This window comes from Saimiri boliviensis, chromosome 9 (assembly GCF_048565385.1).
Source record: "Saimiri boliviensis isolate mSaiBol1 chromosome 9, mSaiBol1.pri, whole genome shotgun sequence".
NCBI lineage: Eukaryota > Metazoa > Chordata > Mammalia > Primates > Cebidae > Saimiri > Saimiri boliviensis.
In genome coordinates, this window is record NC_133457.1 from 63,511,950 (window position 1) to 63,529,166 (window position 17,217).

The 17,217-nt window shown below is 38.8% G+C and overlaps 1 protein-coding gene across 2 annotated transcripts in view; it reads left to right on the top strand.

The window, feature by feature from the left end:
* The window catches only part of OXSR1 (oxidative stress responsive kinase 1), a 98,512-nt gene extending 85,246 nt beyond the window's left edge, over positions 1 to 13,266 (top strand). For both annotated transcript variants that reach the window (XM_003930896.4, XM_074406044.1), the window contains 6 exons: positions 2,765 to 2,911; positions 4,444 to 4,508; positions 7,376 to 7,428; positions 9,262 to 9,330; positions 10,137 to 10,201; positions 10,588 to 13,266. In XM_003930896.4, the coding sequence (XP_003930945.3) occupies positions 2,765 to 2,911; positions 4,444 to 4,508; positions 7,376 to 7,428; positions 9,262 to 9,330; positions 10,137 to 10,201; positions 10,588 to 10,662 (474 nt within the window). In that variant the 3' untranslated portion in view covers positions 10,663 to 13,266. The remainder of the gene's footprint in view (positions 1 to 2,764; positions 2,912 to 4,443; positions 4,509 to 7,375; positions 7,429 to 9,261; positions 9,331 to 10,136; positions 10,202 to 10,587) is intronic.
* Positions 13,267 to 17,217: the final 3,951 nt, after the last annotated feature.

Genomic DNA, 17,217 nt, shown 5'->3' on the forward strand with positions numbered 1-17,217 from the left:
GGAAATCCTGTTAAACAGATTCTTATTGGGCTGGTTTTTCTTATTCTCATTACCAGAGGAAAACAATCATTTCTATGATCTGTTCTGTCATACAGTCTTACTTCTGACAGCATCTTCATTCTGAGCTCAGTAAACACATCTCTTGCTCTTAAACCAATTCTATTCGTCTCTTTGCTAAAAAGTAACCTTTTTCATTTCTTTTTTGTAGAAAGTACATTTGTATATATGGCTGTGTACCTTATTTGTTTACATAGAACTATATTATTTAAGAATAAAAACAAATACTCTTCCTTCACATATTAACAGACTAATATCAGTCAACTTATATTAGAACTGTCGTTTACTTATACGTGTGGCTCCTCTTCTTGGTAAGGGAATTGCTTTTCCCTGCCTCTTGAAGATACATATGGCCATGTCAGATACTCTGGCCAGTGACATGTTAACAGGAGTGAGAACCACTCATGATTCTCTGTGTCTCCTTACTCCTGCTACCACGACCTGCACCCCTGAGTAAGGATGATTATGGGGCTTATTAGCCCCTGCTGGCAAGAGATAGACTTGAAGTGTGTCCAAGAAACGACTTTTGTTGTTTTAATCCACTGACACCTCAGGATTATTTACTTCTAATTTAACCTATGTTAACTAATACTTGGTTTCTCAGAAATTGAATGAGAGGCTTTTACAGATTTAGTTTTTCAGTCTTCTTGTTCTTTTGCCTAAATATCATCTCCACGTGAACTCCTGCATATTCACATTCTCATGCTCATTACTTTGTTTTTAAATTTGTGATGAAATTCACATGATGTAAAATTTACCATCCTAATCATTTTCAAGTAAATAGTTCAGTGGTATTAAGTATATTCACACTGTACGGAAGCCACCATCCACCTTCAGAACTATTTTATCTTCCCAAACTAAAACTCTGTGGCTATGAAACAGTAACTGCATTCTCCCCAGTCGCTGGCAACCACCATTCTGTTTTCTATCTATGAATTTGCCTACTCTAGGTACCTCATATAAGTGGAATTACACAGTATTTGTCCTTTTGTGACCAGCCTATTTCACTCAGCATGATGTTCTCAGGGTTCATCAGTGTCGTAGCGTATGTCAGAATGTGTTTACTTTCTAAGGGTCAATGATACTCCATTCTGTGTGTGTGTGAGTGTGTGTGTGTGTATACACACACTACATTTTATTCATCAGTCAGTGATATTCCATTCTGTGTGTGCGAGTGTGTGTGTGTGTGTACACACACTACATTTTATTCATCTGTCAATGACATTCCATTGTGTGTGTGCGAGTGTGTGTACACACACTACATTTTATTCATCTGTCAGTGATATTCCATTCTGTGTGTGTGCATGAGTGTGTGTGTGTATACACACTACATTTTATTCATCTGTCAGTGGACACTTGGTTTGCCTCTGCCTTTAGCTGTTGTCAGTCATGTCATTGTCAACATAGGTGTATAACTCTTTGAGACCCTGCTTTCAATTCTTTGGGGTGTATACCTAGAAGTGGAATTGCTGGGTTATATGGTAATTCTATTTGTAATTTCTGAGGGACCATTATACTGTTTTCCATAGAGGCTGTACCATTTTATGTGCTTATCAATAAGGGTTCCAGTTTCTGTGCATCTTCTCATTACTTTTAAAAATACATCCTTTCTGTCTTTACTTTAGATAAATATAAGTACAAACAATTTGGAAGCTAAGTAGTCTTTCGAAATAGTAGTTATACATTTTCAAAAGTACTCTTAAAAGGCCTACTTTTCTATAAAAATCTAGAACCAATGAGCAACTTATGAATTCTTATGTATGAAGTTAAATGAACACAAAATTTTATTTTTTGTCACCTTGGTTTTGCTTATATAATATCATCTCTCTCAGGCCTCTGTTACTACTCTTTGAATTTTTTTCTCTTTCAACTTTACATTTTGGCCATTGCATCATTTTTCCCCCCACTAACTGCATAATTTTGAATATGTTTAACTTGTTTTTATACTCAGTATCAGTCATTTCCCCCAAACTACATAATTAAAATTTATGAAATATTTCAGACATACAAAATGACATATATAAAATATCTTTTTCAGTTTTAAAGCATCATGTTCACTTTTAAGATGCATTTCAGATATGTTAAGGAATTATTGGTTGATTGTCTTTGTAAGAAATACAAAGTCCCCATGCATGGAAAAATACAACTTCTATAATTTTGTACTACATACTTAAATCTGTATTTTGGACATGCAGTTTTTCTATACAAAGGAATGGAATAGATGTGGTTAAAAGTAAACATAATGCAAAGTGAAAGAAGACAGACACAAAAGACTACATATTATATGATTCCACTTATATGTAACATCCAGAAAAGCAAATTTACAGAAAGTAGATCGGTTGTTGCCTGTAGCGGGGTGTGGAAGCAGGAAGGCACGAGAGGGCTTTTTGGGGGTGATGAAAGTGTTCTAAAACTAGATTGTGGTGATGGTTGCACAATTCTATATATTGTGCAAAAATCACCAAGTTGTATGCTTACAGTGGATAAATTTAGAGGAATATAAATTATACCTCAAAGAGTTAAAAGTTTAAAAGCCTAGAAGTACTTGACTTCCATTTGGAATAGATATCTTCAGAGTAGACACAAAACTGTACACTGCCCAAAAACTGCTTTGAAAATATCACCCTGAAAGGCTGCACTTGCTGTCAGTGACCTGCTTCCCTTTCCACACAACTTAAGCAACACTGTATGTGTGTTTTTGTTATAGCTTTTTCCAACAACTGATCCTGTGGGTACTTTGCTCCAAGTTCCAGAGCAGATCTCAGCTCATCTACCTCAGCCAGCTGGGCAGATGCCTACACAGCCAACTCAAGTCTCTGTCCCACCCACCGCAGAGCCAGCAAAACCAGCACAGGTAAAGCCGGGGATATGCTTTAATGGTCATTCTTTTGGGTAGCTAAAAAGAGCAGATATTAGTGTGGAACACAAACTAATGTAGTCAGGTTAATGTCTTGGTAGATTTTGAAACAAGTTAGAAATTGTCTTCACATTTTTAAGCATATACAGGAAAGATAATTTTATAAGGATCGCATGCAGGTTTTTAAGCAACAGAGTAAGTTAATGATGGAAATATTCCAAACATCTAAAATGTGGGACTAATTTCTTGTCAGCTTTGTATCAGATAATTATTACATTTACTGTTTCAGAATGCAGCTCGTGGAGTTCAACAGAGACTAGGAGAATTGGATGGCTGTACTGTTTTTGTTGTTGTTCACTCAGGCTTATGTTTTTTATTAATACTCTTTGCTATCCATGGCTTTTCTCTTTTTAAGTTATTTGTCAATTTTGTGAGGGTTGATTTTGTTAAGTCTACATATTATAATCTGTAAACTCATTTTTCAGGTGCGTAGAAACTTTATTAAATTATACTCCTTTGAGAGCAGCCAAGTGAATGAAGGCCCCATAGTGAGCTACTGCATGCTGTGTAACTCCTATGCTCCCGTTAAGAAACCTCAGATACTGCATGCAACATGTGGCCTTACGCTACATGGTTAAAGTAAGACTTTGAGTGTCTGTTCATTTATTAAATATTAGAAGTTCCATTTTTTTGTCTAACATTTTAGATGAAAAGAAATAGAAATTAAAGGTCTGTTTTTTTTACAGTACATGGTTACATGTACATGGTTAAAGTACATGTACTTTACACTACTTGGCTAAAGTAAGACTTTGTCCATTCATTTATTAAATATTAGAAATTTCATTTTTTTGTCTAACGTTTTAGATGAAAAGAAATAGAAATTAAAGGTCTGATTTTTTTTTTCTTTTGCACCCCAGTAGATCATCTTGTGTTCTGCCTTTGGAGATCACTGCTTTGAGCATTTCCAATTAGTCGTGGCACTTACTTCACTTAACTTTTTCATCCCTCAAGCTTTCCATTTTTGCCCCGCATGTGGGAAAAGATACAGTTGTCTTAAGAAAACTGATGGGAAAATTAGATTCATTTTATAAACAACTTAAATCGAATGCATGTCCTCTCATAAGCAAGTGATAGCTATACAATTTTCAGAGAGGATTAGTTTAGCCATAAAAAGATTGGAACCTATGTATGGGTTGGACGGGATTCCTGAAGGGCAGCTGGTTCAGGCTCCACCTTTTGTATTGCCATATGGCGCTCTGGCAGATTTTTTAAAAATGAGAAACCTAGCTTTGTGTTTTTCACTCTTGTAGCAGGGAACAGGGGTCTCAGAAATATAAAATGTAAATGCTTTTGTTGCTGTCTTGGAGTGCATGTCCTCCTCCAGCAGGGAATGTCCTTAGGACCAGTATGACCTCAGCTAGAGATGAAGAAAATTGCTGCCAACTAGATGATTCCTCTGCCAGTGATCATTAGTCACTTCCCCACTTCATGTTTCAGGCAATGACTTGATACCTTTGAATGCTTTTTAGGCTTTGTCTTCAGGATCAGGTTCACAAGAAACCAAGATCCCAATCAGTCTAGTACTAAGATTAAGGTAAGTAGACATTATGTTTTGTTTTGTTTTCTGAATACTCTGCATGTGCTGTAATAGTCTGTGCCTGAGAGTAACTGGATGGAAATGGATTATATGTCCTCCAGCATCAAGCTCTGTCTGCTTGGTGGTGTATTATTTTTCTCAGAAATGATAGCAACAGTGTGAGGACCAGGATGTTAGCCGGTGTTATGACTAACTGATGCATGTGTTTCTTTGTTGATTCTATGCTAATTCGGGATGAGTTTGTGCATTTGCAGTGTAGCTAGTTTGGTTAGGAAGTATGGTCTGTAATTGAGGAACGGTTTTTAGGGAAGCAGCACTAACAGGCTTATCTGAACATCAGTCCTATAATTGTGACCATATAAGCACCGTGGACTGTGAGATCAACTAACCCAAGAAGGGAAGGACTTTTTTTTTTTTTTTTTTTGAGACGGAGTCTCACAGTGTTGCCCTGGCTGGAGTGCAGTGGTGCAATCTTGGCTCACTGCAGCCTCCACCTCCCAAGTTCATGTGATTCTCCAGCCTCAGCCTCCCGAGTAGCTGGAATTACAGGCACATACCATCACACCCGGCTAATTTTTTGTATTTTTAGTTGAGACCAGGTTTCACTATGTTGGCCAGACTGGTCTCGGAACTCCTGACATCGTGATCTGCCCACTTCTGCCTCCCAAAGTGCTGGGATTACAGGCGTGAGCCACCACGTCTGGCCCTGGGGAGGACTTTTTTATTGTGACAGATCAAAAAATGCCTTGTTTTTAGAAGATTAAAAGGAAACCTCTAAATATTTTTGTACTCTGTTTCTGTTTTGCAGCAAGTACCCTAAATTGGTAGTTCTTGGTGGGAACATATAGAGAGGGCCTGACAGATTGCTCAACAGGAAGCGCTATAGGTAGCAATCTGTTCATTTAAACTCCCCCACCCCTCACCACCAGTAGTTGGATTCAAATTCCAGAGCTTTTTGTCAGGATAGCTATGGCTGTTGTATTGCTCTAGTTAGGTCTCTTTCTACTCATAAATGCATTTGAAAAAAAAATTAATAATAAAGTGTCACTTGAGACAACTCAGACCTTTTAAAATACGAACATTTAAAAAAAGAGTTCCACTGAATTGCCGTTAACTCATTACCCTTGCACGTATGAATTCCTAGTCATCTTTCGGTAAGGTCATAATTGGAAATATAGGCAGCAAGAGCTCTTTGGAGAATGTGGTAAGGAGAATATCATTGCTCCTTGCCACTAGGAGCAATGCATTTATGCCACAAATGTGAACAAAGCAGATTTGGTTACCTTTCCTTTACAGAAGCTGACTCAGTATACCTGGTCTCAGCTCACATAATTCTGAATTACTAGGATGTCTTGACAACCTCATGTGTTTTAGTTCTACATAAAGAGTACCACTTGTCTCTTTAAGATTATTGTGACATCTTAATAGACAGTACAAAAATTCCATTTGTAAAATAAAAGACAAAATTCTCTGTGACAAGGTGGAGAAGATACTTGTAAGTGATGTGTACTTAGCTTTTTTGAGAGTAGTTGTAAAGATTGTTATTGAAGTAGGAGGCTGGATTCTTACTCTTATTGGTAAAGACTCTGAAGTTAAATGGCCAGAAATGATGATAAGAAATACATTTAATCTAATTTACCTTGTTTTTATCTCTGAAGATACTGTGCCTGGCGTGCCAGTTAAATCACTAAACTTATGCTGAACATTTCAATCTGAATTTTATTGCACTTTCAGAAAGAACAGATTGAATAATTATGTATTAAGCACAGACTATGTATAGCACTCTTCAGTACTGTGGAAAGATGGATACCTAGAAAAGAGAAAATTACATGACTCCCTTGATAATCAAGTCTAGGTTGGAAGTTGATTTGAACTGTACTAACACAGCTAAAGCAAATTTCAGGTAGTGTATACGTGCAGAGTATAAGTTTATATGTGTCTGTGTAGAGAGAATGCAGTGCAAGGGAGAATCATTCAGGGCAGCTAATATTTGAGATGGGTAGTTCTGTTTTAAGCACAATTTCAGTAACACCCTCAAGTATATTATTCATCAAATAGAAGTAAACTCTCTCCATTGTTTATATAAAATAGATCTGAGTCCTAAGTGAGCAGGCATATCTGCCCTTAGATATAATGTTCTAATTTCTATCTTTAACCGTAACCTCCAGGGATCCTGCTTAATCTCAGTACATGGTGGGGTCATCACTGTAACTGTACCTCACCAGTCATGTTTGAATTTCTGGAGTCATGTATTAACTCTGCTACCAGTATGGACCCAATTCCTTTCCCTATTTTCTCTGCCTACCCAAATCCTACCTGTTCATTAAGTCCTATTTAAAAACTACCTCTAAAATTTTTCCTTGTTATCCCCCTCTCTTGTGTATTCTTTGAATTCTTATGGAATTTGAGGGAGTATCATGTATTTCATCTTATGAGTCTGCCGAGACTGATCACCAGTGGTAGGCCGCGGATTGTGAGCATGTGGGAGTGGGGATTAGGATGAAAAAGGCAGCCTGTATCATTTTAATCGCACCTCCCTTTGCTCATACAGATTTTCCTCTTAATTTTATATGTCCTTAGTAGGAATAAGGATGGGAATGGGCCTCTAAGAATCTTCTCAAAGGCATGAAGTTTTTATATTGATCACTAAGAGACATAGAGTCAAAGGGTTGTAGGACAAGTAGATGGTCATTCTGAATTGGTTTTGCTCTGAGCTCTGCAGTGTGGACATACCTGAATAAATCATATGATCTATGGGAACAGAGCAGTCTTTGTTGAGGCACAGCTTTCTTAATATATGTTGGTAGAATCTCTTTGATTAAATTTAGAAATTCTCATTTTATGCATTCTGCTTACTTTCATAGGAATTCCAAAAAAGAACTAAATGATATTCGATTTGAATTCACTCCTGGAAGAGGTGAGGCATCAAACCGATTGAAAACAAAATCACTTCTGATTTGTGATTTGATGAAATGTGTTGTGAAGTTTCTGTCCTTTGTGCAATTTTGCTTTTAAAGGATAATAAAATTTTTCCTGGTTTTGGGAGTATATGAGTAAGATAAAAATGCAGTTCATTGACTACTAAACACATTTAGAAAACCTTGTATAGGAATACAGACAGTAATAAATACATAACAGCTCTTCACAGCTTGCTATAGGCCAGACATTGTTTTAAGTGTTGTCTCATTAAATTCTCACAGCAGCCTACTAAAGAAAAATTACTATCCTCATATTATTGATGATGAAATCAAGGCTTAGAGAGACAAAGTAACTTGTTCAAGGTCACATAGCTGGAAAGGGGTATAGGCAGAATTCAAACCGGGTCTGTCAGAGTCCAAAGTTCTCGCTTTATATGTAGTTGTCCTCCAGGATTGTAAAGGAAGAAGGCCTGCAATCTCCTCTCTCTGACAGAAGCTGAGCCCTGTCATGTACTGTTTCTGGCCATTGAACTTCACCTTGAACACAGCGTGTTTTCTTTCTTGCCTTTATTACTCAGTGTTCTAATTTGGGGAGTAGCCAGCAAATATCTGTTCTGTGTATCATGGTTATTCTTCTTGCTGTCTCACTATCATGAGCAGCTAACCACGGAAAGAACAGATGCAGGTGTACAAAGGTGTATCTGTTTTACTTTTAAAAATTTACTTTAAAAGGTGTATCTGGCCTGTAATCCCAGCACTTTGGGAGGCCGAGGCGGGGGGATCACGAGGTCAAGAGATCGAGACCATCCTGGTCAACATGGTGAAACCCCATCTCTACTAAAAAATACAAAAAATTAGCTGGGCATGGTGGCATGTGCCTGTAATCCCAGCTACTCAGGAGGCTGAGGCAGGAGAATTGCCTGAACCCAGGAGGCGGAGGTTGCGGTGAGCCGAGATCACACCATTGCACTCCAGCCTGGGTAACAAGAGCAAAACTCCATCTCAAAAAAAAAAAAAAAAAAAAAAAATGGTGTATCTGTTTTACTTTTTTAGAGCCAGGCAATGTCGCATTTTCAGGAATTAATTTAAATTGCTGGTCGTCTTTGTGAATGTATGGACACTCCCCAGCAGTCTTCCTGTTCCCTCTGAGGAGCTCAATGTCAAACCCTTAGGAATCAGTACCACTGAGTTGGTTGAAGATGAGGTTAATTGGGGATATTCTGTCCTCATCTTTTTAGTAGTTATACCCATTGCTCAGATTGTACTCCCTGGGATAGCTAGATATGAAGCAAAACTCACCAGAATGAAAAAGTAAATGATTTTAGCATAAAACTTGGAGTATGATTCCCGAAGAGAAGAGATTGCAATTTGTTGTCTCAATTTTTTGAGAATAAATCATTCTGGTTTTTTAGCCCCAGAGATGTTCCGTATTCAGCATCACACTGCAGAGCTCTGAGAGCTCAGTTCAGGATTGTACTCAAAAATAGGAATTTCCTCTGCATCGTCACTGTCAGTGTTCTTCTGACTGGGCCTGAACCCATCTAAATCACACCATTTAGAAAGTTGTCTTTACATTGAGCTCTGTAAACCAGATATTTGCCACCTGGTTTATACAGAGTCTGCCCTCTAGCTAGATCTGTGAGAATTCCTCACTTGAGACAATCCCAGTGGTAGGAAGTCTGTGTGTGGGAGGACTTCCTGCCTTTTTGGTTCTGTGGATTTAGCAGCTAGCTTGGGCTTAGCCAGGCAGTACTAGTACCCACACGGCTCTGGGAGTTAACAGTTTTAAGCATGCACAAAAAAACAGAGCACTGTCTTCTTTGTCCTTGCAGATACAGCGGAGGGTGTCTCACAGGAACTCATTTCTGCTGGCCTGGTCGATGGAAGGGATTTAGTAATAGGTAACTGCCCATGTGCTCCTGTGTCACTGTCTATTTACTTAGTACATAGAAAAGCAGGTTTTTATTCCACTGAGTAGATCTGATGGTTTTTGAAATGGTTCTTGGCTTTGCTGAAATTATAGGTAATGGGGACAGTTTCTTACACGTATCACAAATTTCACATATGAGTTTGCTTTGTGACCTTCAATGATAGTAAGTGAAAGCACACCCAAGGTCTTTAGGAGACTAGTAGAAATTATGGCAAAGATCAGAAGTTAAAGTAGGCTTGGCCATATCTGATCCATTTTAGATACATAATTTTTGTGGCCCAAGTTGAGCAAAAATCATTAGAGATTTAGTCCTAGAAAGGCAGGAAGGAAGAAAGAAGGCCCAGCGAGGCCACAGGTCCATATTGCTGAAGGAGAGACCATGTCTGTAGACACAGATTTCCTGTGAAAGACCAAATAACAAATAGTTTAGGCCTTGCGGGCCAGGACAGAAACAGACCACAGGCTCGCTTTTGATTTCTGTCCTTGGGCTTTCTGATCCATAAATAAGCAAATCATACCTCTTTTACCTGCATGTCTTTTTCCTAGGTTAATACAACATTTTAAAGAAAGTAAATTTGACAGTAGTTCAAGGTGTACTACTTAGAAATGAGTTTAAAAGACCCTTTCATTTGGGGAGTGATTGTTTTATCTGTCTGTTTCCATTTTGATTGTACAGAGCATATTCTTAACTACCATTTAAGCTTTTAAAATATGGTTGAAATTGGATTTATGTGACTTCTCATTCATCAAACACCCTCTCTGTTTGTATGATTACAGTGGCAGCTAATTTGCAGAAAATTGTGGAAGAACCTCAGTCAAATCGATCTGTCACTTTCAAACTGGTACTCATCTCTTCTTTTATGAAAACATCTTACCTTTTACACACTGGCAGCTTCTTCAGACCAGCTTCTCTATGCCCTGGTAGATTGTGTTCATTTAGCCTCCCCTGTGCCCTGGGCTGACGTTTCCCTTTGAGTGGTGACTCTTCCTCTCTCCATGTTAGGAAACCTCTGTCCCCAGACCCTTGGCTATTCATAAGAGAAACTATTAGCCAATCTGACTCTAGGTGTTCACCCCGCCCTCTTTTCTGGAATTTCGTCAGTCTCCCGGTTGTATCCTAGGGATCTGTTGCTCAGTGCTTACTTCCCACTATTCCATGTCAGCTTTATTTGCTACCTGCAAGTGTGTTTATAAGTAATCACAGTTTCTCATTTTGTTTGGTTCTTAGGCATCTGGTGTCGAAGGCTCAGATATTCCTGATGATGGTAAACTAATAGGATTTGCCCAGCTCAGCATCAGCTAAACCACAGCCCTGGAAGAGGCGGCCCAAGGAGATTCCACACATGCGTATCTCTGTTGCTTCTGTTGGCCTGAACCCACTACTGCCAAAGAACCCAGCAACAAACCTCCCAGCTAGGAGCTTTAGAAGTCTTTCTTTATGTTCTTCCTGCCATCATTCCTCCTTTTCCCACAGGGAAAGTAAAGTTGGATCACCAGTGGCCAGCATCCCCAGAGTTCCGTTAGTAAACTTACTTCATATGTCCCCTGTCTTCCTCCATCTGAGAAGTGGCCCATGTGCTTCAAGGCCCAGGAGGGAGATCTGTCAGCTCATTCTTGCCTTACTCCAGTGATGGCCCAGGTGGAAAAGTAGCAGCTATATTGGGCTTCCTCATCCTGCCTGTTCTCCCACACCTGCCAGGATATGGACATCTTGGGATATCTCTTTACCACTGAAGTAGAATTCAAAGTTGATTGTTCAGCTGAAGCCCAGAGAATTTAATTTAGTGTTTTTTCTTTGTACCTGATGTGAATTCTAGCAACCTTTGTTAGGAAAAAGCACAGCCTCAGATGGAGGCAGCCTAAACTGTATTCTTGTTTTGTTCATGGTGTTTCTAAGCGTTTTGCTGAAGCTGCTCTCAGGCACCCCCTTCTTCATTGCTCTCTCCAGAAAGGGTTGCTAGCCTTAACTTCAGCTGGTGCAAAACATCTGACTGTAGCCGAACTTCAGCCACCGGATCCTTCAGAGTGGAACTTCGGATTGTTTTTACAGACAACATCAAGTAATGGCTTGTAAATGTGAAGCCAGAGGTGGTTTTTGAACAGGAAAATCATAATTCATATCATTGGAGAAGTATTTATTTTCAAATATTGAAGAAAAACTCAATCCTCCCATGAAAATCAGTTCGTCTGGCCTCCACATCATGAGGAAATGGGTATGCAAGGCTGAGATTTCTACAGCAATAAAGGAGACTCACACTGGGCCGGAGAGGCCTGCCTTCTGCCTGCCCTCCTGCACTGACCCTTTGGAGGAGGTCTCTGTGTGCTGAAGCTAACTTAAGATGGAAAGTGAAACCACATGTGCCGTGACCTTTAGGTTTTATGAGTAGACAGTGTTCATTTGATTTTCTACAGAAATAATATAAATTATTCTTTAGGTTTAAAAAAGAGCACTCATAATGCAATATGTGAATAATCAGTGAGGTTGATTTTTCTTTTTTCCTACTGTTTCATAGTCAGTCTCTGTCTAACTGCTAGTAACCCTACCGAGTTTTATATATGAGTGGGATACTCGATCTGGCCTTAAAAAGACACACAAAGATGGGCTGTGGGCCCCTGGGAAGGAGGGGAGTTGCCCTTTACAGAATCACTCAAGCCCTTTCCAGCATTGTTAGTCTGATGAACAAGGTTACCTTTTCTCTCAGAACGTATCTGAAAGCCTTCCCCACAAATCACTTGTCATACCTTTTGTTTCATTCTGAGCCTTTAGTTTTAGTCATGGGCTTTCTTCACCTGCCCTAGGTGCAAAGGCATGTTGGGAAAGAGATGGATGTTGGGGAGAAAGAGGGGGATGGATTTCGGGAGTTGGGAGGAGAGTAGGTAAGACCAGACACCCAAGTCCAAGGTCCCAACAGTCTTGGTAAAAGGAGGGAGCTTGCTGAGCCAGGAGGGAGAAAAGAAGATTGACCAGCTTGCTAGAAAATTATTTAGCTTTTCTTTTTCTTTTTTGTGGTGGTGGAGAGAAACAAGGATGGGGAGGTGGGAATGAGGTATAGAAAAGAGATAGCATCTTCTTTGGCACAAGACTAGTGGCTTATCTTAGAGTGTTTGTTTTTTTTTTTTTTTTTTTTTTTTTTGGTTTCAAACAAACCCATCATAATCTACTTATTTATGCATCCAAGGGGGAGTAGTATCACTCTGTTCTAGCATTCTCCGTGGAGATGGTCTGGTGCCCAGCTGAGAGTGAGCAGCAGCCCATCCCCCTGTTCACTTTCTCCAGCCCATCATTACCTGTGAACTGAAGTGGGGCAGGCCTGACAAGTAGAATTGGGCTGAGGTTTTCTCTCTGTTTTCAGTTCACTATTTGCCCTGCTAGGAATTAGGAGACAGACACCAAGTCCCAGGACAGTGTTAGTTCTTTTTCTGCATGATGTGTGGTAGACTCCCTTTGCTGGCTTGTGCAGTCATACTGAGAAGATATATGAACAGAAACTGCCCAGCTGGAACAGCACGTAACCTAGTGAGTGACGGTACTCCTCTCTGGCAATGCTGGTTCAGAGTGCACCTCTGTCACTAGGTCCCAGGATCCCCTTGTCCCTGGAATAGGGGCTAACTATAGCACAAAGTATTATGTGCCAATGCTATTTGTGGAATGTTGGGTCTTTCTAAATGACTAATGGATTTGTTAGGGTTTTTGCTTAAGTTTTGAACCAAATCCTAGAGCCAGCTGATAGTATTTAATAATCTGGAGGATAGAATAATGATGTACCAATAAGTGCAGATTCCTCCTTATGATGTATGCTAGGTTATGGAAGATGTAAAATATTCAACTTTTTCCTCCTTTTTTTTGACTTTGTATTTTACTGCATGTTTCCTTCCTTTTTAATCAATAAAGAGTACATTGCCCTTAGTGGTGTACGGATGCTTTATTTCAGTGGCCCCTGGCGTATAGCTGTGGGTTGTGGGTCGGGGAATCACCACCAACTTTAATTTTTCATACGAATAGAAGCCAAAGTACATATAAACTGTAAAGTGTATGTATTGATCTACAAATTATCTAGAACCGCTTAAAGCTATTATATAGTTTGGGAAACTGCAGCCCCTTTAAAGGGAGGGATGAGGTCAGCCCAAGGAATTTGATAGGGTGGGATATGGAACTCCTTTTATTGATCTTCTCTCAATCTTTGGTTTTCCCCATGCTGTTGGACAAGGACAGATGCCAGATTCAAGCCCTTGAGAGCCTCTTTGGAAAGCTCAGAACAGGGCTGAACTTAACCTGTTCTTGGCTTTGATACTGCAATGGTGGCATTATATGTAAGATTCTAGGGTCTTTTATATTCCTGTTACCCTCCCACTGCAGGAGTAATCTCATCATCTTTCCCAAGAGCAGTGGCTTTTGATCCATGATAACACTGTTTGTGGGTCCTGGTGTTTCAGAGCTCAGGGCTGTGGAACCTTGGATTTGTCAGTACTGTTTGGCCTACAGCTAGTTAAGTTTGCTTTAGTTAAGATAAGCAGGTTATAAAAGCGGAATCAGACTTTTGTGGCGATAGGAAGGAGGTGCTGGATCCTCCTAAGTGAGCATGGTATATCTGGAGGGAAGAGAAAGGGTCAAGAGTAAATTGAGCCTCTACTTGCTCATTCTTTCTGATGAGCTCAGGTCCTATCACTAGCTTGGTTCCTTAGCTTTACTTGTATAGCAGCAATCAATCAGTGCATCCACTCAGGGATTCCTCCTTCAGGTCAGGCAGTCTACACCAGGTGTTTTTTTCTTCTTCTTTAATGGACTTTAATTTTAGAGCAGTTTGTTTCACAATAAAATTGAGTAGCAAATACAAAGAGTTCCCACACACCTGACCCCACCCACGAACAGCCACCACTGCTGTCAACATCCCCCACCAGAGTGGTACGTTTGATACAATCAATGAGTGTACATTGACACATCATTATCACCCGAAGTCCATAGTTTACATCAAGGTTCACTCTTGGTGTTATACATTCTATGGGTTTTGACAATATGTAATGACATATATCCACCATTAGCATATCATACAGAATAGTTTCACTGGCCTAAACTTCTGTGTTACCTGTTCATCCTCCCTCCCCCACTAGCCTGTGGGAATCACTGATCTTTCTACTGTCTTTTCCCTTTTCCAAAGTGTCATATAGTTAGAATCAAACAGTATGTAGCCTTTTCAAATGTTCTTCTTTTAATAATATGCCTTTCAGTTTCTTCCATGATTTTTCATAGCCTGATAGTGCATTTCTTTTTAACATAGAATGATATTCCATCGTCTGCAGTTACCCATTCACCTGCTGAAGGACACCTTGATTGTTTACAAATTTTGGCAATTATGAATAAAGCTGCAGTAAACATCTATGCGCAGATAATTTGTGCAGACAGTTGAAAACAGCAACAGCTTATTTGGGTAAACTCCAAGGAACGCGATTACTAGATCGTGGATAAGGCTATGTTCTGTTGAGTAAGGAATGACCAAACCTCGTGGCTGTACCATTTTGTATTCCCACCAGCAGTGGATGCGAGTTCCCGTTACTCCATGTCTTTCACAGCATTTGGTGTTACTGGCATTTTGGATTTGGCCATTCTAATAGGTATGTAGAGATACCTCTTTTAATTTGCAACTTCCTAATGACACGATTTGCATGCTTTCATATGCTTTCTTCTCATATTTGCTATCTATATCTTCTTTGGTGAGGTATGTATTCAGGTCTTTTGCCCTCCCCACTTCCCTCAAATTTTAACTTTTTATTTTGAAATAATCTCAGACTTAAAAAAAAATGACAAAAACAGTACAAAGAATTCCCTTTTACCCATCCCCCAGCTTCCCCAAATTGTTTAGGGAAATTAAACAATTATCAAAATCAGGAAATTGACAATTAGTAATCAAAATCAGGAAATTACATATACAATCATCAAAACCAGGAAATTAACACTGATATTATATTATTGGCTCGTCTACAGGTGTTATGCCAAAGTTGTTAATTACCCTGCTACTGCTCTTTTTCTGGTCCCATGATTCAATTCAAAATCTCATGTTGTATTTAATTGTTATAATTCCTTAGACTCCTTCAATCTGGGATACCTCCTGGTCTGTCTTTGTTTCTCATGACCTTCACCCTTTTGAAAAATGATGGCTAGTTGTTTTGTAGAATGACTCAATTTGGATTTATCTGATATTTTCTCATGATTAAATTCCGGCTATGCGTTTAGAGAAAGAAAACCACTGAATTGATGTCAAACTCTTTTGAATGCATCATCAGGAAGCACACCATGTAAACATCTCATTAGTGGTTATGTTAACTGATTACTTGGTTAAGGTGTGTCTGCTGGCTTCCTCCACTCTAAAGTTACTATTTTTCTCTTATAATTAATTGATGTTTTGTGAGGAGGTAGTTCCAGATTATGTAAATTTTGTTACTCATCTTACTTTGCCCCAAAAATGTTAGCATTCTTTGATGAGTCTTGCCTAACACAATTATAACTGTGATATTCACTAAATATTTTTTCTTTTTTTTTTTTAAAATTTGTCCCAGATTCTGACTAAATGATGATTTCCTGTTTCCATCATTTCATCTTACATTTATTAGTTGGAATTCTGTGAGGAAGAGCTTTCCCTTTTCCCTCACTATGTGTGAGTTTGATGATTTACTTATGTAAGCATGACTTGCCAAACAGAATATATTATGCTTGTTAATTTTTGCTGAATGGATACAGGAGAAATGATATTCTGGTGTTGGTTTGAGTTATCTAATTATATGTGAGGTCGGAAAGTTAAAGGGCCAATTATAGGTAATAGACTTTTGCCCACTTTAAAATCAGGTTATTTTTCTTATTGAGTGTTAACAGTTATTTGTATAGTTAGCAATCTTTTATCTGATATGCCTTTTGCAAATATTTTTTCCCAATCTCTGACTTATCTTCTTGTTCTCTTAACAGTGTCTTTCACAGAGCAGATGTATTTAATTGTAATAAAGTCCAGCTTACCCATTATTTCTTTCATGAAGCACGTCTTTGGTGTTGTATCTAAAAAATCATTACTATGCCTGAGGTCATCAAGGTTTTCTCCTGTTACCTTCTAAGGATTTTATAGTTTTGCATTTTCTATTTAGGTCTGTGATTCATTTTGAGTTAATTTTTGTGAAGGGTGTAAGATTGTTTGAGGAGTCAGTTTTTTGCATGTGGATGTCCACTGTAATGGTGGACTCATCTGTTTCTCCTTCCACTTCTATCAGTTTTGCCTGGCATGTTTTGATGTTCTGTTTCTAGGTACATACACATTAAGGATTGTTACGTCTTCTTGCAAAATTCACTCCATTAAGTAATGTCCCTCTTTATCCCTGGCAACTTTACTTGGTCTGAGCTACTCGCACTATCTTTTGATTAGTGTTGCATGGTATATTTCTCTCTATTTATTTACTTTTAATCTGTATGTGTCTATATTGAAAGGGGGTTTCTTGTTGAAAACATATAGCTCGGTCTTGAGTTTTTTTGATCCACACGATATCTGCCTTTTTGTTGATGTGTTTATACCGATGGCATGTAAAGGGATCAACTATTGATATAGTTGGACGAACACACACTTGTTACAGTTTTCTATTTGTTGCCCTTGTTCTTCAAACCTATTTTTGTCTTCTACTGTTTTTCTGCTGTTTTTGTAGTTTTAATTGAGAATTTTATGTGATTTTGTCCTCTCCCATTTCTTAGCATACCAGTTATACTTCTTCTTATCTTTGTTTAGTAGTTGCCTGGAGTTTGCAATGTATATTTCTAACTAATTTAAGGCTCTTTTCAAATAACACTATACTGTTTCACAGGTAGTACCAATAGAAAATAATCCTG